Raw genomic sequence first — 24,239 nt, forward strand, 5'->3', positions numbered from 1 at the left:
ATATGGGGTGTAATTTGCTTAGCAAAATATATGTGGAAAATCAGTAGGTTGAAAATGGCTACTATGAGGTTTTCTTTAGATTGAACGTTATATTTGATGGTAGATGCACGAAGACTATGTAATAGTTATACCACGGGCACGAGTGCGTATATACAGGCAAAGCACAAGTGCCCGTGGTATAACTAATATGTTCTACTTTAGCATGTAGACCCACCTAATTGGCAAAATCTTTAGTTGCTATACTCTTCTCTTACCAAGTAAGCTGTGATTGTGGAATTAAATTTTGCTAAACAAACTATGATTGTGGGATTCAATTTTAATACATCAAACAGTAGTTTGATTTTATTATTGCTAATATAGCAATTTTAAGAGACTAGTGTTAATTATGTTACTTTAATTGCTACATTTACAAAAGTAAAAAACAAACTACTGTTGATGTATTAAAATTGAATCCCACAATCACAGGTTGTTTGGCAGAATTCAATCCCACAATCACTTGATTCCCTATATAAGAGAAGAAGATAACAGTATACTATCAAAGAAATCTGATGATTTCTGGATATAGTGTGCACTCCTAGTAGGTGTGCAATGTCTCAAGTTAACGAGATATATGCACTGGTGGCAGTGTGTATATCTCGTTAAGGCAGTGTGTAATGAGATAGCCTTAACGAGATATAATGGCTTTCCTTTGATCTGAGGTGTGAAAGTGGTATATATATATATTTTTTTTTATTGTTAAGGTACTTTTTGCTGCTTGAGAGATATTTCTAGGGTGGTTTTTAGAGGGAGCATTTTGGGGGAAGGGGGGATGCATCATCTTGGGGGGAATCATGTTTTTTGGGGGAGGGGCAACCCTACCATATATGGATAGTTTTGCGTGGCCAGACCTCTTTGTCATTGAGTAGGGAGAAAAAGGTCTCGTCCGCTTCAAATCCCATGCTACACTACCTGGATAATTGGGTAGTGTTAACCAAAGGAACATGTCACTCACATCTATGAATTACAAGCGCACATTTACAAACCAATAAATGTCTAAGCTCCTTTGCATGGTGTCTACCAATGACTGAAATGGTTATGTCTTTTATTAATTCACATGTAAGTGCAGTCTTTGGTTTAATATTGTTGTACTATGGTAGTTTTGTTACAGTGGAGTTTAGCACATGGGGCCATAATATTGTACAGCTACTTGTGACATAACCACCTGATGTGTTAAGACGATTGTGGGATTCGAACTGGACCAGACCTTTCTTGTCCCTACCCAATGACAAAGAAAAAAAAGTGGTCTCATAAGACTAGTACTACCATACTGTATTATAAGTGGGTGTGAGTTGCATGCAATCCCATACATGCATATTGCTGAAGCCAATTCACAGGTATTCCATGGCAGTCATCGCTAAGCAGCCGTTAGCAGGGTATTAATATATGTGACCCAGTCTGGGAAAACCGGGCTTATCACCTATTTAAAAGTATCGAGAAATGCCGGTTTTAAGTATTTAGTGTGTTGTAGCTCACCAATGGTTGAAGCTATGTGTACCAAATTTTCACACGTTTTACACCAATTCCTTACCTTCCAGAGCATCCACTGTGCAAGTAGCCAACAACTAAGTTTTCCGCCATTTTAGATAGTTTTTAAACCGAGGTTGACTGTATCAGGCGAGCTGCAAATTGGCAAGATGGTGTTCAAAAATTGAAAAGGAAGGCCAAGGGATGAATTAGGCCAAGTTTTGGGCCATTGAGGTCTCAAAACTGGCTAAAATGAAAGGAAATTCACAGCAGAGGTGCTTATTCAACACCACAGAGCTGTACAGCCACATACGGTCATCCCCAGGCTGACCAGAGCTCAATTAAGGCCCCAGACCACACGTACGGATCGCCACTGGGCTTGGGAAAAGCAGCCAGCAAAACCAGACCACTCAAGTCTAGATTGTGGAATTAGATAGTTTATTCATGTAGCTTTGTGTCCTGGGTGAAAAATCGAATCTGCTGACATGGGTGATAAGACCGGTTTTCTCAGACTGGGTCACATATGAGGTCAAGGGAAGGCCAGTTGGAAGGTTCCAGTGATTAAAGTCAGTTACATTACCTTAACGAAGGAGAAGCCAATTTTTGCCTAGGACTCTAATGTCACTATTAAGATATTATAATTCCACTATGATATATTTAATAGTTATACCATGGCCACGAGGGATTTGCCTGATATATATATATGTCCAAGCCCGAGGGCGTGGGCATATATTATATTAGACAAATCCCGAGTAGCCATGGTATAAGTTATAGTTATATCCCGGTACGAGGGTGATATCATTGTTATTACACGAGTCCGAGGCGGAGCCGAGGACGAGTGTAATAACAATGATATCATCCGAGTATACGGGATATAACTGTTTTATATCCCAGTGCACGGGAGTGCGCAGAAGTTTACGGATAGTAAATTAAGTTCCGGTTTGAGTTCCTGTCACTGTGCTCAAGATTTCGTCCGAATTGTGTGGAGATTCTACTTCGTAGCTACAAGAGAGACCTTACATACTGCCTACAAACTGTAGCGAAGGGCGGTGTTATGAAGCAGCGGTTCCAGGTACGATTCACCTTCGTCAGAAATTGGTATGGTGGTGTCGCGTGGTGTGCAAGAGAAAAATAAAGACCAACAAGTGGCTACCATAGTCCAAGATAGAACGATGAAGCTAGAGGAAGTTAGTTCTTCACCATACTGACTGTTGGGAGTGATTGCTGGAGCAAAAATCGTCACGGACTATTCTTGACATTTCAGTGTTAAACTAGAAACTAGCTATCACGGTATTGGTATTACTTGTAGTGTTATTGTGTAAAGGATTAACAGTTTTCTTGTAAGATTTAGGTAGTTTTAAGTGCTATATTGGTGTGTTTTGTATCAATATTTCCTTATTTGGCTCTTTGTTCCATTGGTAAACAATGCCATTCGCGGTTATTATGATGTCACGAAAGAGACTGAGTGGCTCCGCAACAGGGTGATAAGTTAGTTATCACTGGGTGATAACTAATATATCGTACAGTAGCAGCGCCACTCTGTCTAGCTGTATGGTAGTTATAACCCAGCACGGCGCTTTGATACTCCCACACACTGGGGTTTAAGTTATTATATACCACTTTGACACCTCAGATCAAAGGAAATCACAGGGTTATATAATCACATATTGCCCTGACCACAGGGCAATATCTAGATATCGCCCTGTGGTCAGGGCAATATCATGATATAGCCCTGACCACAACTGCCTTTGATGCTGAGGCAGCTACAAAGCATCAGTTCCCTTTGATTGTTTATATAGAGATGCTTAAAGTTTTGCATTGTGGGTTTGAATTAGAGCTGCTTAAAGTTTTGCATTGTGGGTTTGAGTTAAACATGTTGATTTAGTTAGGGACATTGTTGTGAAGTAAAAAGAATTGAGTGAGTCAGCATTGCATAGTTCAGTTACTAAGCATCACTAAATAATCATTTTTGCAATGTGGGGATTGTTTTTCTACAGAGTACATTTCAACTGCATGAAAAGATGCCTCAAACATTCACAACCTATATGTCTAAGTGTTTATATTAGCACCTTAGGTAACTTTATTCATCCGCAAAGTGGTTATTTGGTTTAAAATGGTATCACCACAACCACAATCATTTCTTTTTGTGCCCACAATCGATTTTTGATTTGCCTGATATATATGCCCAAGCCCTTGGGCGAGGGAATATATGTCAGGCAAAACCCGAGTGGCCATGGTATAAGTAATATATACCACTCTGGCATGCTCACCTAATAGGTGAAGGAAGACAAACCTCCATTCACACATTACTTTTATACAGAGGCTTGCAAAAATCGATTGTGGGTTTAAATTGTGGGCACAAAAAGAAATGATTATGGGTTTCACTGGTTGTAGTGATACCATTTTAAACCAAATAACCACTTTGTGGATGAATAAAGTGTTAAAATAAACACTGAGACATGGGAATGTTTGAGGTATCTTTTCATACAGTTGAAATGTACTGTGTAGAAAAACAATCCCAAAATTGCAAAAATGATTATTTAGTGATGCTTAGTAACTGAACTATGCAATGCTGACTCACTCAATTCTTTTTGCTTCACAACAACAGTGACGTAGCCAGGAAAATTTTTTTACCTAGGCAAAGTTTATACATTGACCTAATTGAGAGGGTCTGACTAAACTGATTCACAAACACTTTCAAGCTTGGTTAATTGGCTGGATGTTTCAGAAAATTAAAGACAATTAAAATGATTTAAACCAAGCTGTGTAATGAGAACTAGTACTGTGGCTATAATCTGTACTGAATGCTCTATTAGAGTACATTACAATGATTGCTCTATTAGAGTATCTCGATCTTTTTGATACAAATTCAAGTAGCCGAAAAGTGGTCCAGCCAATGCTGGACTTTATCACCGTGGGCTCCGGCCCTGCTTAGTATTGCAGCCATATAGATTCTATTATGTATGGTACAGTAATGCTGTCTTAGTAGTAGTAAACGTTTGAGTAGAAAATTAGGGCTGCCACTCAAAACTCAGGCTGCTCAGACTGAATTGTTGAGCAATTTTTAACGAGGCGTAGCTATGCCACTGCAACAATGCCCCTAACTAAAGCAACATGTTTAACTCAAACCCACAATGCAAAACTTTAAGCAGTTCTATATAAATAATCAAGGGAACTGATGCTTTGTAGTTGCCTCAGCATCAAACTGATGCTTTGTAGTTGCCTCAGCATCAAAGGCAGTTGTGGTCAGGGCAATATGTGATAAATAACCCTGTGGTCTCCTTTGATCTGAGGTGTCAAAGTGGTATATCTACATTATATAGAGGATAAATGGCAATACACATAATGTATTCATTACACATTCTGTCATGCAGTAAGTAAACAAATTTACCTGTTTTTGGAAGTAAGATGGTTTGCAAAGATCTGGATGAGAGTTTTCTGTAAACTAAAAGATTTTACTGTATGAATATGTACAATTGATTCAAACATGACCTGAAAAGGATAATCATGGTAAACATGTAAAGATGCAATACATTACATGGTTGGACTCTTCTATTGCAAGTTTAACATTATTAAAAGTTTTGACAGACAGCATTGTCTTCACAATAATAGGAACAGTTGCCAGTGGTAATAATGCTGTCATAATTAGTGATGCAGCTGAGGGGTCCAGGTAGATAAAGGTTAAAATTGCAACAACAACAAAATCTGCTGTTACTGCTATCATCATGCCAAGTTGAGTTCCCACTAGCTGTAAAGTAATGGGATAACAAATACCACAACTACTTGTGTATACTGGCTTACATTTTCTATTAGAGAAGTGTCAACACTTAGTCTAGAGACAAGAGCTCCAGTCCAATTGTACTTTAGATCAAACCATCCAATTTCCTTATCATGAAGATGTTAAGATTAATAAGATTTCCATGAAATATTAAGAGTTAAAAAATACAAATTCTGACAGAATACAAAATTGGATAAGTGTGTATAATGCATGCTAGCTACAGGGGTGTATTTCAATCTACAGTGGAACCTGTTAATCAGGAGATTTGAAAATGAGGACACTTGTATATTCTGGACACTTGGTGATGGTCCCAAAGTATCCCTTAACAGTCATTTCCACTTTGGTTAAACAGAGGCATGAATAAATAAGTGTCGAGGGTCTACTAAGTAAATATGTGATAAAATATATTGATGGGTGTGCATGGTCGTGAACCTACCGCAAACAGCTAGGATCCCAATCGCGAAGTTGTAGCTAGTATACCTCTTATAGTAGGACTGAAGCGCTTCTGAAATTCAGCTCTGAAATAATTCTATGGTGTCTAAATATGCTGCTGAAAGAACATGTTGATGTGGAAAATTAGTGCCTCAATATAGTTTCATTGGATGAAGAAGAAGACAATCAGCCTGACTGAAGTTAAAAGAAAAAATAAGACGCAGAGGGCCTACACTCATCAGAATCCCAAAAGGCACATTCTACTGGTCGGTTTGTTATTGTGGCGTAAAATGGTGGCCATGCGCTGCTTAATTTGGCCTCTAGGCTTGCGAATGTGGTCAGGCAGGCAGTGAGGCAGGCAGTGAGACAGACTAAATTCAATTTTAAAAAAAATATCTGGTAACCGGTATATGTTTTCTTGCTTTCAATGCTGTATTTCATGCTAGATGGACTAACGCTTTTCTGCAAAGATGATTTTGTTGCTATCATATGGTGTGCGATGTTCAGAGTAAGACAGTTTGGTGCACGTGAGCTTACCTTGTGTTGTTGTGGTCACCCGCTCAGTGTTGAACTGATGTTCGTAACAGATTTTGGGGGCTTGTCCAGGAGACAGAACAAAGAGAGATGGCCTTGTCACCGATTGTGAATTAACCAGCTGATATTTTTATCGCGGTTGTTGGGTTATAGCCCAGGCCGCCAGCCCTGAATTCCTTGGTACCAGGTTAATGGTACACGTGAAGGTGACTTTTGTGTTTTAAGGCTGATCTGTGTTGTTCTCTGTGTTTGTTTGTCTCTCTAGAACATTATTTGTAGTACAAGAACTATTGTGTGAAGCAGGCATTAATTGGAACATCACATTTTAAACACTGGATTCCCTCATTTGTTCATTTTATCTACATTAACAATGTTTTTTGAATTAACAAGTTTTTTGGAGGAACCACAGATTGAGGAGTTCAGAAAATTGAAGAAAACTTAGTTGTTAGAAGTGAGCCAACACTTTAAGTTGGCAGTAAACTCGTCACATACGAAAGGAGAAATCAAGAAGGTAGTTTTAGCATATTTAGTTGATGAGGAAATACTACCTGAAGAGGCACTAGAAGGGACCAGTGTTAGTGGAGAGCAAGGGCTAGAGCTAAAGCGATTAGAATATCAAGAGAAGGACAGGGCTATGGAATTGAAACTGAAGTAGTTGGAAATAAGGGAGAAGGAGTTAGCACTTGAATACAAAGCTAAGGAGTTAGAGTTGATTACTGCTAAGGGTCGTACAAGTGAGCCTTCAGAAACTCCCTTTGATGTTGGAAAGCATGTATGGTTTGTACCTCCTTTTCAAGAAACAGAGGTCGATAAATATTTTATGCACTTTGCCAGTAGTTTAAAATGGCCAGAGGATGTGTGTTACAAAGTGTTTTTGTGGGAAAGGCACATGAGATTTACTTGGCATTGCCTGTGGAGCAGAGCTCCAAATACCAGTTGGTCAAGGAGGCAGTACTAAAAGCTTATGAGTTGGTACCAGAAGCATACCGACAAAATTTTCGTACCAGTGTCAAGGAGGAGAATTAAGCAAACATATGTTGAGTTTGCCCGTGTTAAAGAAAGGCTTTTCGATAGGTGGTGTGCCTCACAGAACATTAATGGAGAATATGGGAAGTTGGGAGAATTGCTTTTAATTGAGGAAGTTAAAAGTTGCTTGCCACCAGAGGTGAAAACGTATCTGGATTAGCAAAAAGTGGACATGCTTCAGAGAGAGCGGCTACTTTTGCAGATGACTATTCCCTTACTCATCGCAAAGTGTTTTTAAGAGACGATGCACAGAAGGGTATACCTAGGTCTCAGAATATGCTGCCACCAGCAAAGCACAACCTTCAAAACAGTGACATCAGTGACTCATCAAGACGGCAATCTGTCCCTACATGTTATTATTGTAAGAGGAAGGGCCATGTCATGTCCGAATGTTGGGCACTAAAGAAAAAGGAGAAAAGTAAGAGCAAGGCTGATTTGGTAGTCCAAAAGTCGAGAACAGTTCAAAGTAAAAGCACTGATGGTCCATCTGTGGAAAGTAACGATGAGTATAGACCTCTTATCTCTGATGGATTGGTGTCTCTGGTTGGTGAGGAAAGTAGTGTGAAACCTGTTCGTGTATTGAGGGACACTGGAGCTAGTCAATTACCTCTTCTTGAAGGAGTATTACCTTTATTGGGAAGTATCTACACTGGCAGCTATGTCTTACTTCAAGGTGTTGGAGTAGAGGTAATAAGTGTTCCCCTTCACATCGTTCAATTAACAACTGAGTTAGTTTGTGGTCCTGTGATGGTCGGTGTTAGACCGTCCCTACCAGTGCCTGGCATATCATTATTGCTTGGAAATGATCTAGCTGGGGACAAAGTCATGGTTAACCCTTGTGTTTCATACAACCCACAATTGAGCTCAGTACAAGAGGAAATTGAACACCAAGTACCAAGTGTCTTCCCATCATGTGCAGTAACAAGAGCCATGACACGGAAGAAAACGAAGCAGAGACTGACAGTCAGAGCAGACAATAATGAAACTTCATGTGGTAATGTTCCCATAGAAGTAAACACTCCCAACCTAAATGGACAGGTATCCAGAGAGGGGGATATTTTGCCACAACATTTAGAGGGGAGTCCGGCACTGACACGGGAGCAACTGATTAAGGACCAACAGTCTGACCCAGAATTGGCAGCACTTATTCAGGATGCATTGACTGAGGAAGAAGCACGGGACCAGCCAGTATGTTATTTTCAGAAGGCAGGGATCCTGATGCGTAAATGGAGACCTCCAATGGTGCCATCGAGTGAGAAGTGGAAAGTGTCGTACCAGATTGTGGTTCCCCCTAACTGCCGAGCTGATGTATTGAAGTTGGCTCATGACACATCCATGGCAGGTCACCTGGGAATAAATAAGACTTATCAACGCATACTGAATCACTTCTACTGGCCAGGTATTAAGAAAGATGTGAAGCAGTTTTGTAAATCTTGCCATGAATGTCAAGTCGTTGGGAAACCAAACCAGAGTGTACAAGTTGCACCTCTGAAGCCAATTCCTGTGGTAGAAGAACCATTCAGCCGAGTGAATGTAGATTGTGTATGGCCCCTACCACGTACTAAAGCAGGTAACCAATATCTGCTTACAATAATGTGTGCCTCAACTAGATTCCCTGAAGCTATTCCCCTGAGAAACATCAAGGCCAAGAAACTAGTAAGTGCCCTCATCAAGTTTTTTACAATGGTGGGTCTTCCAAGGTCAATCCAATCCGATCAAGGGTCAAACTTTATGTCTGGTTTGTTCCAGCAGGTCATGCACCAGCTGGGCATCAAGCAGTTTAAGTCTAGTGCTTACTACCCGGAGTCACAAGGAGCCTTGGAACGAGTTCACCAGACCCTCAAGAATATGATGAGAACGTACTGTTTGAAAGAAGAGAAGGAGTGGGATGAAGGAGTAAACTTACTACCATTTGCTGTCCGTGAATCTATACAAGAATCATTAGGGTTTAGTCCCTTCAAGCTTGTATTTGGAAGAGTAGTCCGAGGACCATTGAAGTTACTAAAGGAAACATGGTTGGCCGAAGACATTCACTCGAACATATTAGATCATGTATCTGATCTTCATGACAGATTATCTACGGCAGCATGACTAGCCCAGACAAATTTGAAGGTTGCCCAAGGTCGTATGAAGCGGTGGTATGACAAGCGTGCACGGTCAAGAACTTTTAAACCAGGGAACAAGGTGTTAGTCCTCCTACCCATTCATCACTACCTACTACAGGCAAGGTACTGTGGCCCATATGTGATAGAGAAGAAGCTTAATGAGGTAGATTACGTCGTTTACATGCCAGATCGTCGTAAACAGTGAAGGTTTTGTCACATTAATATCCTCAAAGAATACCATTACAACTCTCCCTCACCATCAATAGTGCCAGTGGCCAATGTGGTAGATTTGAAAGATGACTCCGTGATAAATGCAGAATTGGTGGGAGGAGATGTCAGGCTGAAGAATTTGGATGTGTTAGCCAGTTTACACAGTAAACTTGGTCATCTCTCAGTGGAGGAGAGAGACAGTATGGCAAACCTTATTTATGAGTTTCCAGAGCTTTTTACTGATGTTCCCAAGAAGACTAATGCTATACAACATGACGTAGATGTGGGAGATGCAAAGCCTTGTAAACAGCATCCATATCAGGTGAACCCACTGAGAGCGCAGTATATGGAGAATGAAATTAAATAATAGTTAGACACCAAGACCAAGGGAACTAAGCAATTTAGTAACCCCAATGGCCTGAGGCTGTAGCGTCCCGAGCGCAGCGAGGGCGCTACTAAGGGCCAGAGGGGTTACTAAATCGTTTAGTTCCCGTTGGTCGCGGTGTCTAACTTATTTAGACTATGGTTTAAAGTACATACCTTTATAGCCAGAGCATTAGGGTGGGGTGAAAGAGCAACGTAGAATGGCAGAACGGTTTCTTCCTAAAGTCCTTACAGCGCCCACAAAAATAATTATTTGACCTGTAACCAGAGTAACGGCTAGAGCTACAGTAGATACGCCGCTTAGTCTACTATTTGTCCAGAATTATTCACAGAACACGGAGAAGAATTGTATTACAGTATTATCAAGTACTCCAGTGCACCTTTTGTGTTATAATTATTTTTCACGTACAAAATTGCTTGAGAGCGGGTTACTAAATGAACATGTGTAGGTGACTAAATGAGCATGTCAGGTGACTAAGTGATTTAGTAACCCTCTAAATGAGCTGTACCATAGTCTAAGTACATGTTAGAACACGATATCATTGAACCAAGTAGCAGTGAATGGAGTTCACCGTGTTGTATATTAGTTCCAAAACCGGATGGCAGCTACCGATTCTGCACAGATTTTCGTAAGTTGAACTCTGTGACCAAAACAGATTCATTTTCGATTCCTAGAATCAATGACTGCATAGAGAAAATTGGTTGCGTAAAGTTTGTCAGTAAGCTGGATCTGTTGAAAGGGTATTGGCAGGTCCCACTCACCTCTCATGCTCAAAGGCTGTCAGCGTTTGTTACTCCCACAGGATTATACCAAGCCTTTTGGTATGAAGAACGCTCCCACCACTTTTCAATGCCTAACACAACAGTTAACGGGTGATCTTGTTGGTTGTGAGGGATACATTGACAATGTCGTAATCTACAGTTCGTCCTGGGAGCACCACGTGGACCTCCTTCATCAACTTTTCAGTAGACTGTCACAGGCAAGCCTTACCATTAACTTGGCCAAAAGTGAGTTTGGACACTGTCTGTTAACATTTTTGGGACGTGTTGTAGGCCAGAGAAAGATTTCTCTTGTAATGGCAAAGGTGGAGGCAGTTACTTGTTTTCCTGTACCCAGTAACAAAAGAGAGCTAATGAGGTTTTTGGGTATGGCTGGGTACTACAGAAAGTTCTGCCACAATTTCTCTGTGATCGTTGCTCCGCTAACTAATTTATTGAAGAAACAGCAACCTTACTTGTGGACCCCAGCATGCCAGTCAGCTTTTCAACGTGTGAAATCACTGCTATTGTCAGTTCCAGTTCTAGTTGCACCTGATTTTACACGACAGTTCAAGCTGTTTGTTGATGCAAGCGATATAGGTGCTGGTGCAGTTTTGAAGCAGGAAGATGAACATGGTATTGATCATTGTGTTAGTTATTTTTCGAAGAAGTTTGACGAGCATCAAAAGAGATACTCCACTATTGAGAAGGAAACTCTAGGTATTATGTTAGCTCTGAACCACTTTGATGTGTATTTGAATCCTACAGTGATGCCAATAATGGTGTATACAGACCATAACCCTATTGTGTTCATCAATAAAATGAAGGACAAAAACCAGCAATTGTTGCGTTGCAATCTAAAGTTGCAGCAGTACAATGTAGACATCCGTCACATTAGAGGCAAAGAAAACGTTATTGCTGATGCCTTGTCCAGAGTTTGATGTGAACACTGACTGTTAGTATGTATTATATAGTTTGACATTTTTATTTTGTGAGTTTATAATTAGGCTTGTAGGATCTTTTTCATTGACGATGTAATTTTATTTAAAGTTTGTAACTGCCCTCCTTTTTAAGGGGGGAGGTGTCATGGTGTGCAATGTTCAGAGTAAGACAGTTTGGCACACGTGAACTTACCTCGTGTTGTTGTGGTTGCCGCTCAGTGTTGAACTGACGTTCGTAACATCGCATAATGTTTCTCTAGGATGATTTTTAAAGGCGGCAATATTGGTGGCACGCATCACTTTTAGGTGATCCCTACTTAAACAGTACTACCGTACATTTGATAATATATCTTTAACTTAAAAGCTTCAATCAATACCTTTTATACCAAGAAGGATTTCAATATACGAGTGCAGCCCGAGTGTGAGTGCAGCTTGAGTGCAAGTGCGTATATTTCAGGCAAATCACAAGTGCCCATGTTACAACTAATATATTCCACTTGGGTGACTCACCTGCAAGTGTGGGAAACTGCAGGAATGCTTTATTTTCAAGGACATTGACATATATGCGTCCTTCTATAATAGTACAATCATTTTTGTCTCGATGTTTCACTATAAACACTATAGACTACTTCCTTGTAATTTTGACCTGACAATTTGTCAAATGACTATTTTTGTTTATGTTGGATTTGTGGTATAGCTGTAGCGATGGTTTGTAAAACTCTTCTGCAAGGATTCAGTAGTGAAACAATGTTGAGAAGTAAGCCCGGCTAGCTGGGCTACATACGAAATGTAGCCCGGGTGGCTCCTTTGATCTGAGGTGTGAAAGTGTTACATACGCAAGTGTATTTATATATATGGGACCATGTGAATTTTGATTGTGGATAACGTTGTAAGAGCAATGACAAGGCACTGCTGAGAGGCTGAACATAAGTGTATTGACACAAGCATGCAGATCGATTGTGGGTATGCAATTAACACAGGAAGCCCAAATGTGAGCTGAACAGCTCATGATGAAGCTTAAGTGCTATAAAGTACTTACTATACTAGCCATGAATAAACTGAAGCAGTGAATATGTTTACAGCGCTATAATGGCCTAGTCAATTAAGTGCCACGCCCAGTCACTATGCGCATGTGTGACATCACGCCAGGTGTCAAAATAGCAATATAAAGATGATTCAAGTGCACTAAAGTACTTACTTTACTAGCCATGAATAAACAATAAACTAAACTAGAGAATATGTTAGCACTAATGGCCAAATCAATTAAGCACTACGCCCAGTGTCTGGACATTGCCACATCAATGCATGTCGTCAATGCAATCAAAACAGCAAAACTAACCTATTACTCGTCTTCTTCATTCAGTAAAACAACGAACTATCTTCTTCCCCAAGTCCATGATCTATGCTTTGGCTCACTTTACAAAACTAAAACCCACTATCGATCCTGTGAAGTGTCACTATATTAAAGCAGAGGAGACCACACAGTTTCATCAAAGAAATCGGATGATTTCTGAGAATGCTTGGAATGTATTAATGAGAATAGGGAAGTAGTATATACAAGTTATATCACTCCTAGGAGGGATATAACTTGTATATACTACCTCCATTTCTCATTTAATGCATTCCTGAGCACTGATAGCAGTGCTATTTTCCACTTATACACCTTCTCTTCCCTTTGAAATGAGGTGTGAAAGTGGTGTATCATACAGTACAGTAGTACTGTATATTAGGGATGATGGAGATTTGGGTTTTCCTAGCCAAACCATTCACCCAAAAACCAACTTCACAACTCCATCCTGGCACCTTGGCAGTATTGGTTAGGTATAACCAAGCCCAAAAGTGCCTTCAATACGACCCTAAAGGCTTCCAATAAATTGTTACAAAATTTTTAAAAAATTATTCAATGGAATTTTCTACTGACTAACTCCTGCCTGCCTGCCCGATGCCTTCAGGCAAGCGTAACTCGATAATGGCTAAGGCTATGGGCTTGATTTTTTCACTGTTCGACATCGCTTCGTCCCGAGACGTGCCTTTTGGCATACCGCAGTACATACAATGTACGCATCATGGGCTCACCTTTGTCCTCTTTTGTGTCCCATTTCTTTTTGCTGACCAGCCCAAGGTGTCGATTTGTGGTAGCGCTATGCATGGTTTTCCTACAGTATGTTTCTTTTTATAAAACGGGAATCATCCGTATTTTCCGTGGTGACTGGACTGATTGCAGAGGCAATTCTAACACTGTTCTTCGTTTGTAACGCTGTGTAACGGGTTGAACATAGCTGAAGTGAAGCGTAATGGCCATGCACTGCACTTTCGAAGCAGTTTTTGATAGCTGGGATGCGCGTTCAGACAAAAACATTAATTCTGGCGCCATGCGTGGGTTCACCAGTCATAATAATGTTGCAAAAAAAGTAAACAAACCAGTTAAGGAAAAATTTGAAACTTTAAGTTCGATTAGGGATCATAGAAAAAAAAAGTAGGGAAACAAAGGAGGTCAGCTACACCTGCAGATATACTAGTTAACATTTAATCCCTAATTCAGTCTTGGTCTGGGTGTTTCCCTACTTTTTTTTTTCTATGATCCCTAATCGAACTTAAAATTTCAAATTTTTCCTTAACTTGTATATACATTGACATACTCTGAATACTGAAAGGTTTATACATTTAACAGATTTTAGGTTACTATTAGTGTTAAGAAATTTTGTTCAATTATACACTGTCTACATAGAGCTAGCTGTGTACTTTTATACAACACTAAATATATTTAATGGTGGGTTTTAATTAGCATACAGGTTGGGAGTCTTGGGAGTACAGCATTTATATATGTATATATATACTAGTATTTTAAAAATTGTTAATTTAAAAATGAAGTAGGGATCTGTGCAATAAAAGTAGTGAAACAAGAGACGAATGATGGTATTACAACATAGCTCGGTAGGAAGTCCCTACTATGGCATTGAACAAAATAATTGTTATAGCTAATGTGCCAAAGTAGGGACTTTCTTATGCTGTAATACCATCATTCATTTCTTGTTTCACTACTTTTTATTGCATAGATCCCTACTTCATTTTTAAATTAAGGGTGCTCGCGGATATTTGACTTATAAACACACAACGTGTAAAATGAATCCATATGGTACTTATATTGGTAGTGGTTCCCTTTCTCTTCAACACAGACAAAACAATTTCGCTAGCCCTTACCATTCTATAGCTATGTGAGATTCTTTTCAGAGCGCTTAAATCGAAACTAGTTCTTCACCTTTACCACTAGAGCGCTGGAAATCGCACTAAATATACTTAAGGCTACAACTCACATATCTATGAAAAGTATTAATCCATAGCTTACATTGATAATAAGTAAGCGCTGAAAGTGTGTTTCACTAACCAAACCCTTGCATTTCCATCGCCATTACTTGCGAAGCCATAGTGCTACTGAAAAATCTTTTCATAGTCCTGTACAGAATTTATCTGCCTATCTCCATGCAAAATTTGAAGCTTTTACAGTTATCACTGAAAAACTAGTTTTATTTTTAGTAAACATGTGCAAAGATTGCGTGCGCCCAACATTATTGATATAATAACCACACAAATTCCTATTAACCACAATCACCAACTTTTCAAAATAACATGTCATAAATGCTGTTCTAAACACAAAGAAGTACTGTTTTCTCTTCTTCACACATGGAAAGCTTCTTGCTACGCCTGGAGTCTCCAGCAAGTCGTTCTTGGATAAGTTTAGGCACGCCATCATCAGCAGCTTGTAATGCCTTGTGATTCCAGCTGGTAACATAGTCCCCTGCATAAGCAGCTTACAACTACAATACAAACTACCAGCATACCCTATCACTCGAGAAAACAAGGCACGAACGCATGTTCGCTACGAAACATGCGTTCACACTTGTCACCTTAAATAACACTTACTTTTAGACTAATTTATTGCTAGTGTAACTCTTGATCCATCAGACAATCATTTGCTAACACTTCAGTGATGATTTTAAAGTAAAAAACATGCTTCTCTTCCTTGTGTTCTCTGGTGCAAAACACGGGCGCTTAACACGGATACTACAAGTATGTGTAGTAATGCCAATTGCGATGCAACAGCTGCATGTGGTTTCTGGGCTGGCACTTAAACGGCTTCAAATATCAGCGAGCACCCTTAACAATTTTTAAAATACTAGTTCGTTTAGTTTTTTGTTGTAGCTCAGCTAGCTACAGTGTAACTTGTGACTGTTCTATTAGAATATCACACATGACTGTTGTATTAGAGTGACTGTTGTATTAGAGTAAATTGCCAGTCAACCAAGGGGTGTGCAGCTAGCTAGACCAATAAAGGGTGAGGTATTTTTGTTTACTGTTAAGCAAATAGCTAGATTGATAAGAGGTGTGCATGGTCTCCGTACTCTATTGCTATTAGTCCACCTAGATCTTTATTATTACATACAAAATGTAGCCATGCAGGCTACAACTGAGCAGTGATTATATAGACGTTGAGGCCAAAATTGATTGTGGGGATCAATTAATACTCATGTGATTAGGATGCATGACTTGGATTTCGCCATGAAAACCACTCAGACGGAGAGTGTTTTGTTATCCTCGCCATACTATGAGGCGTACCTGATAAAATAACACAAAAGAATACAAAGACTAGCAATGGGTTGAAAATGTTTGGCTAAGGTGAGAACTAGTGCTTATTCACCGATCGTTTCCGCATGTTTTCGAATATGGATACGCCCCATCACGAAGCTACCACTCTTATTTTATCACTATATTGTGTACTGTGCAGGAATCATATATGATTATAATGCACAGGTGTAATTATAAAACTGTCCAAATCATTACAAAACTCAGTGTATGTAACCACTCTACAAGCAAGCTTACCTATCTAGGCCAATAGTGAATCTGTAATTTTTCCAGAAATGATTCAATAGCACTGACTAAATAATAGTTAGACGTCAAGAACCCAGTGGTTCTTGACGTCTAACTTATTTAGACTACAACTCGTTATTGTACCTTGAGTTGACAGCTGCTTGTAAATGGGAAATGTATGGCTAATTACTAGAAACAAGCCCTCTACACCTCCCTACATGGCGGGACCTCAGCGTGGCTATTGCTACCCGTTTAAACGCCCATGCATTGCCAATGTTACAGGCGCGTGCTATGTATCGAAGTACTGGACTCAGCGACTGGACTACAACTCATTGTTGCTGTTGTTGTGCCCTGACAGCTGCTTGTAAGCAAGTAATGTAGTGTTGATTAGTACAAACAAGCCCATTACACCACCCTCTAATTCAGTACGGCTGTTACTAGCCATTTAAACGCCCATGCGTTGCCAATGTTACAGGCGTGTAATTATCGTGTTTCGTATCGCCTCAGAGCGTGGTCTCTATTGGACATGACCGTGGCTCTATGAGATTTAGAGACCACGTTTTCAGCCAATCAAATTTCAGTATCAAACTTGTTGTAGTCTAAACTTGTGTAACCGTAATTCTCTGTGATATCTCTAGGATAAGTTTGTTCATCGTAACCGAATGTAACCAGAATGTACTAGCTGCTGACCCATAATCGAAAATTTTAGGTATGTATATATAATATATCCAGTGGCTGTAGTAGAGTATTGGCTTGGGTGATCGATTGCCCTGTACAGGCTATCAGCCTGATAAGTGTTGCATATTAGTTGTAACACGGGACAGTCGGGCATACATATCAGGCAAAGCCTTCACTCATGCCCATGTTACAACTATTACATATACCACTGTACAGCGCATTCCCACTAATGCAAACTCCAGTAACCTAAACATTTGCAACCTGAATAGTAAATGACTATTCAACAGAGCACTACCATTTTAATTTAGTGTATGTACACTAATGCATGTTAGAGTAATACGAGTTCACTAATGTCACAAAATTTACAAATACAGAGCTAATCAGATTAGTGAGGGTGCACTCTACACAATTTACGCACTACACACATATGTACCTGTCTTAACATAGCTTTCAGTGATGATGTTCTTAATCTAGATATCAGTATAGCACCATTGTTGCCATAACAGTATACCCTTGTAAACATTGTTATTCCCATAAGCATACCAAATAATGGTATTACTATTAATGCTAAACGAGAATTTTTTTCTGCTGTGCTTGAATCAAGATATGCCTGGACAACTTTAAAACAATCATGTGACTATACATGTACCCACATACCTTCAGTGGAATGGCAACAAACAGATATGTATCTATACAAAACAGAGTGCCTTCTAGAATACTGCTGATTATTGCCAAACATAAATATAGCCTCTGTGACATTGTCACAATATGCAACATTTCTTTGTTTTCTTCATGCTACAAACACACATAGTAGACACTCTAGGTATTATGAATTGTAAGTCATACCTCATCATCATCATCACCATCACTGTCCAAGTCTGAAAAGGATAAATGCTTTGCAGCAAAATAATCATCAGCAGGTATTTTAGTTTTAACTACCTCATCACCACGGTTAGTTTGAGAATACAACTAAGGGAGTCAATCACATAAAATAATAAGGTGATTTCAGGTATTATACCTGAGCTGCTATTAGCTTGAAGAACATGCCTTGCAGAGCTAATAATTCTTGTTGTGTACCAATTTCCATAATTTTTCCTTTGTCCACTACAGCTATGCAATTCACTTGCTTGATAGTTGATAATCTGTGAGCTATTACTATTGTTGTTCGGCCCATACTAGCCTATAATAGTAACCAAGTAAAACTATAATGTATAGAACATGTTAAGTAATAATTTTAATGGTCAAGACACACAGTAGTGTGTCGTGCAGCCAATAAAGCTGGTGCGCCACACCGTGAGTATATTGACAGGAAGAAAAAGAATACAGTTTTTTTCAGGTGTTCATATATACGTAGCTCCATGGTCCCTTCTCCAAAGCACATCATTTTTGTATTATAGCTGTCTGCCAGGTAGGGTAGGCCACACAGCAAATTTGATTTAATTTACAACAGCCATTTGTGAGACATGGGCATTCAAAATTTAGATTTTATTCTTCTTACGCCATACGGGGCATACGATTTATTTTCATGCACTTTGCAACAATTGCTATAAAGTGTAAATGTGTAATTCGATTGCTTTGATCTCACATACCTAGTGAATATAATGAATATCCAAAGAGTTATTATTGTTTATTCATGTAAAAAAAAATCAAACTTTTGTCATGGCTACAGGGTAAACCGAGTATGGAAATAACTTGAAAATTGGTGTGTACATAGGCTAATCATCATAGCAGTGCCTTTTGATAGTTTGAATAGCAATAGAGTTACACCTAGAAGTTATAAAGCAAAACCCAAACAAGTGTAAAATTGTGTGATTGAGATACTCTAATAGAGCAGTCACCACAATATAAAAAAGGTGAACAAAAATGTCAAAAAAGGACTTACCAGAGTTCGAACCAGGGACCTCCATACCTAACACTTGCATCCTTAATTACTGAACCATCTTGGCTCATCACCTCACTTAATTTCTGCTTTATAAATGAAAATTCTAGTTTAAATCTGATAAACGTTTGTAATTTTATAGATCTACCAATAGAAGTACTGGATTGTTCTAGAACATTTTACATATGTATGTTCTATTAGAAGTGTCCTCAAAAAAATGTGCACTCTATTAGAGTATTACAATAATATTATCAAATATTGAAGTAAATCATGCAATACAATAAAATTATAAGTCTGTCTTCAATAATTATCATTGTGTCTGTATAGAAAAGAAGAATATGAGTAAAAAAAAACCCCAAAGTCAAGTTTTTGGGCCTTATTAAGTACAAAAAAGTGAAATCCACACAAAACAGTCAAGCTGTGAAAAAAATAGTGTGACCTTAAAAAAGCCTGGGTGAAAAAAAGTTGTGAAATCAAAGGTGGTGGCCAAGAAATGGCTGCAATAACATTAATGCTAATAAATTTTAATAATGGCTGTGTGCATTATTAAAATTTATCACTGGATTCATTTCTTGGCTGCCACCTGATTTCACAGCTATTTTCACCCAGACTTTTTTTAAAGGCCACACCATTTTTTCACAGCTTTGCTGTTTTTGTGTGGTGTTAAAATCTAGTCCAAAACAGCCAAAATGGCGGCCAAGGATGGTTGGTTAATGGAAAGTTTCATAACAACACTTGGTATTGCCGCCTCCAAGTTTTACTAGGATTTGGCAACTGAATTGTTGATAATAAACCTTAACCTACCATCACAGCCATTTCTTGGCCGCTACCTTGGATTTCACCTTTTTTTTCACCATGGCTTTTTTGGAGGCTACACCTTTTTTCAAACTTGGCTGTTCGGTATTGATTTATATCCCACATTGGGACTTGTGTTTTTACTTGTCTTTTTTTCTTTACTACAGGATTGAAGAAGAAAGCAGATTTTTACTAATGTAGTGTATAGTAATGTTGATTAAATTTTGAAAATATGTCCTGTAAAATTATCACACGAGTTCTTTACAGGTTGACTCGTTTGAAGCTCAATCCTCTACTGAATGACTTTTAACATAGCTGAATCGTGACTTGTAATGTAGCTGAACTGTCTACAGGGTGAGTTGTTTGTATATAGTTGAACTCTCTACAGGGTGAATTGCTTGTATCTGAATTCTCTACACAGTGACTTATAACATTAACAAACTTTAAATTTTTATGTAGTTGAATCCCTCTACAGGTGAGTAAAAGTAACTGGTAACCAACAGAGCTGATATCTGGAGTAGCCAAGAAAGGATATTGACACAACTAACTGACAAAGTTATTTGTCATTTGACTCGTGTTCTACATTCAATCTTGCCAATTAAGGTTAACGCTTTTTCTCTCCATACTGACTATTTAATAATATGACAGTCAAATTACTAGGCCAATTAGAGTTAAAAAGAATTTACTGGGAATGCAGCAAGACTGAATGTACGTAGAACACAAGTTAGTGATAAGGATCCAATATCTAAAAATTATAGCTAGTTGTATTAACATTCATTCCTGGACACTCCAGATATCAGCTCTTTTTGTTACCTTCACTTTGCCCTTTTTAACAGCCTATCCATTTTGCATGGTTAGATCTACTTGTTTAATAGATGATAATCTGTGAGCTATTGCTATTGTTGTTTAACCCTTACTAGCAAATTGTATGACTGTATGTAGGTAGCTATAGCATATCTACTGATGATTATGCTGCACAGTATGATTTAATGTGACTCAGTGTAGCTCAACCCAAAATAAGTAAGAATATCCAAAGAAATAGAAAGTTAAACATTTTATGCCCCTGTCCCTAGATGCTTATATAGAGACCTTAAATAAGCATCTAGGGACAGGGGCCTGAAGTTCTTAAATCCAAAGGGTGTTCCCTGAAGCTCTCTGGGTATGATGCTCTTGCCACTGGAAATAGAACACATTCTCATTTCTTTAAAAGTAACTTTTATGGCAACTCATTTGATTGCAAACAAACCACATGTGTCGTACCTTATTCAGTGCATTCTGCACTATTGCTTCACTTTCAGTGTCCAGAGCAGAAGTGGCCTCATCCAATAGTAGTATCTTAGGATCTCTTATAAGAGCTCTAGCAATGGCCACACGTTGTTTCTGTCCCCCTGATAACTGAGTACCCCTTTCTCCAACTAATGTATCATAACCATCAGGAAGTTCAGTGATGAATAAGTGAGCATTTGCTGCCTTAGCTGCCTTCTCTATTTCTTCCTGAGTGGCATCTTCCTTACCATAAGAAATGTTCTCGGCTATTGTACCACCAAACATTACTGGCTCCTGACTGACAACTCCAATGCTCTGTCTCAACCACTGCAAATTAAGCTCACGTACATCATGACCTCCAATCAATATCTATTGAGTATGATGTGACATTACAGTTACACATTCTACTAATCTTACTTCTCCAGAATTGATATCATAAAACCTTTGAAGTAGTTGGATAATGGTACTCTTACCACTACCACTAGCTCCTACTAATGCAACAGTTTGGCCTGACTGAATATTCAAATCCAGTCCATCTAATACCTGTATAGACATGTTAATATTATTAATGTATATTCTCATTCACCTAAGTCCCACAAAATTCTAGTCACTCTCAATGACTTTGATTTGGAACGACCATGTTCTCATGTTACGCATGTTTCCTACACTTGGATTTGTTCAAATATACTAACATCACCAACTTGTAAGGCTGTACCAATACTACATTTTACATATCTGACTAGTGTATTTAAAAATTACCATTGAAGTAAAGATTTAAGCAATAAAAACCAGTGAAACAAGATATATGAATGATGATATTACAACAAAACCCCCCTACTTTGGCATGTCATAACAATTGTTTTGTTCAATACCAAAGTTTTCCCACAGGACTACATGTATGTTGTAATACCATCATTCATATATCTTGTTTCGCTAGTTTTTATCACTTACATTCCTACTACATTTTTATAATAAGCATATTTAAATACATCAGTTTGTTTAGTTTTTTGCTATAGCATGTAGCTATGATCATATGCACCTTTGGTAAGGTATACATTGACAATTGAACATGACTGTTGTATTAGGGTGATTACTTTACTAGAGTATCTCGAGTGGGCCTCAGACAACTGGCTTATGTGATACATTATTAAAGGGCAGGGTCTTTCCATGCCTCCTTTTTGTCGTGCTACCAGTAAGAGGCATGGACAACAATATGATCGAATACAATAGATCAAAAGTACACAAAGATATTTGGCGTTTTCTTCTAGAGTAGGGATCATAGCATATCAATAAAAAGTACTGAAACAAGCTGAAGTAGTGCATGATATTAAATCAGTAAAACAATAAGTGTTATATCCCTACTGTGCTCAAGATACCATAATGGAATGCACAGTAGGGATATAACACTTCTTATTGTTTTACTGTGATTTAATATCATGCACTACTCCAGCTTGTTTCAGTACTTTTTATCAATGTACTATGGTCCATACTCAAGTTAAAAAATCCAATTTTTTTTGTGTACTTGTTTGTTAACTTGTAGAATAAAATTATTATGACTGGTGAACCCACGCATACCACATCAAAAGAAAGAAGTAGCACCGCATGCCCCAGCTATCAATTATCGTCTGAAAAATGAAGTATCTATTACGCTTCATTGTCAGCTATGTTCAATCTGTTACACATTACGAATCAAGAACTGTTTGAAAAGCACCTCTGCAATCAAAGTAGCCACTATGAACATTACAGACGATTTCCATTACGAAGAGAAGTCATCATACACTACTGCCAAATTAACACCTTTTACTGTCAACAAAGATGAATGGGACACAAAGGAGGACAATGTTAGTAAGTCCATGAAGAATACATTGTACGTACTGCAGTATGCCAAAAGGCACATGTCCAGCTGAAGCGACATCGAACAGTGAAAAAATCAAGCCTGTAGCCTTAGCCATTATCAAGTTACGCTTGTCTGAAGGCATCAGTCAGTTACTTAGTCAGTCACTAGAAAATTTCGTTTAATTTTTTTTAATTAGCAACTAGTTGAAAGCATTTTGGGTTGATCTGAAGGCTTGTTTGGGCTTAGTTTTACCTGCTTCATCGTTGTCAGGGAAAAGTGATGCTGATTTTTGGGGTGATGTTTTTTCATGTGCCACATCCAAACCATTGTGGTCCCTACTATACAGTACTATCGTGTTGTATGATTATACAGTACCATCACACTGTATGATTAAGGGGTGTGTCACGGTGCTTGATCATTATTATGCTGCTAGATCATAAAGGCATCGTCAATCCTATTGTGCAGATACAGGTACTGTATGTTGTCTACTAGCTAATATTGCCTATTACAGTAGCAAGTACTTTAAATAATTTCTCTAAATACGGAAGTGTCAATATGGAAAATTAACACTTCAGTATGATTTAATTGCATGAAGATGGTTAAAGATATAAGGAAAGGTAAGGCGCAGTAGGCAGACACTTGTAGGAAACTCAAAAGGCATGTGGCACTGGTGAGTTTGTTATGGTGGTGTAATATTGTGGTCATTGGATGTGTCGTTGAGCCTGTAGCTTTGCGATGTGGTCAGGCAGGCAGTAAGGCAGGTAGGCAGACTAAAATTCGGGTTTGGGAATTAAAAAAAAAAAATCAGTAGCATCAGAGTATAAGTGAAAGTGGTAAGCTCAGTCCTATGGCTGCTGAAGACAGCTAGTCTAAGTGGATCTGGGGACATACTCCTCCAGGAAATTTCACATTTGAGATGGTATTTGGAGGCACTTTTGGGGTGTAATAGTGCATGCAAGGCACTAGCTAGCTACCTGACAAGTGTTTAATGGTAGGGATAAAACTAGACACTGACCAAAAAGCACCTCTGCAATAATTTTGAACTCTCAGTCCTTATTAGAATGTTCCAAAGTAGCTGCAAAGAGAAACAAAGCTAAAGCTGGTAATTATTTCTAGAGGCAATTAACCCCCTCATCTGCAATCTACTGCTTTTCTGCAGTGACTGAGTGTACACATGTGTACTGATGACCATACAGTTTAATTATGGAGTTGTTGTTTATACAACAACAGCCACAAAGCCATTATA

The 24,239-nt window shown here is 38.7% G+C and overlaps 2 protein-coding genes across 3 annotated transcripts in view; one reads left to right on the forward strand and one right to left on the reverse strand.

The window, feature by feature from the left end:
- LOC136237997 (uncharacterized) overlaps positions 1–24,239 on the forward strand; it is a 294,291-nt gene that overhangs the window by 207,486 nt on the left and 62,566 nt on the right. The gene's annotated exons all lie outside the window — the stretch shown is intronic.
- LOC136237993 (ATP-dependent translocase ABCB1-like) overlaps positions 1–24,239 on the reverse strand; it is a 67,657-nt gene that overhangs the window by 9,669 nt on the left and 33,749 nt on the right. For both annotated transcript variants that reach the window (XM_066028292.1, XM_066028293.1), the window contains exons 10-18: positions 21,574–21,699; positions 21,151–21,525; positions 18,235–18,396; positions 18,063–18,185; positions 17,874–18,011; positions 17,650–17,826; positions 5,305–5,388; positions 5,042–5,251; positions 4,895–4,995 (exon numbers count right to left, since the gene is read on the reverse strand). In XM_066028292.1, the coding sequence (XP_065884364.1) occupies positions 4,895–4,995; positions 5,042–5,251; positions 5,305–5,388; positions 17,650–17,826; positions 17,874–18,011; positions 18,063–18,185; positions 18,235–18,396; positions 21,151–21,525; positions 21,574–21,699 (1,496 nt within the window). The remainder of the gene's footprint in view (positions 1–4,894; positions 4,996–5,041; positions 5,252–5,304; positions 5,389–17,649; positions 17,827–17,873; positions 18,012–18,062; positions 18,186–18,234; positions 18,397–21,150; positions 21,526–21,573; positions 21,700–24,239) is intronic.

This window comes from Dysidea avara, chromosome 11 (assembly GCF_963678975.1).
Source record: "Dysidea avara chromosome 11, odDysAvar1.4, whole genome shotgun sequence".
Classification (NCBI taxonomy): domain Eukaryota; kingdom Metazoa; phylum Porifera; class Demospongiae; order Dictyoceratida; family Dysideidae; genus Dysidea; species Dysidea avara.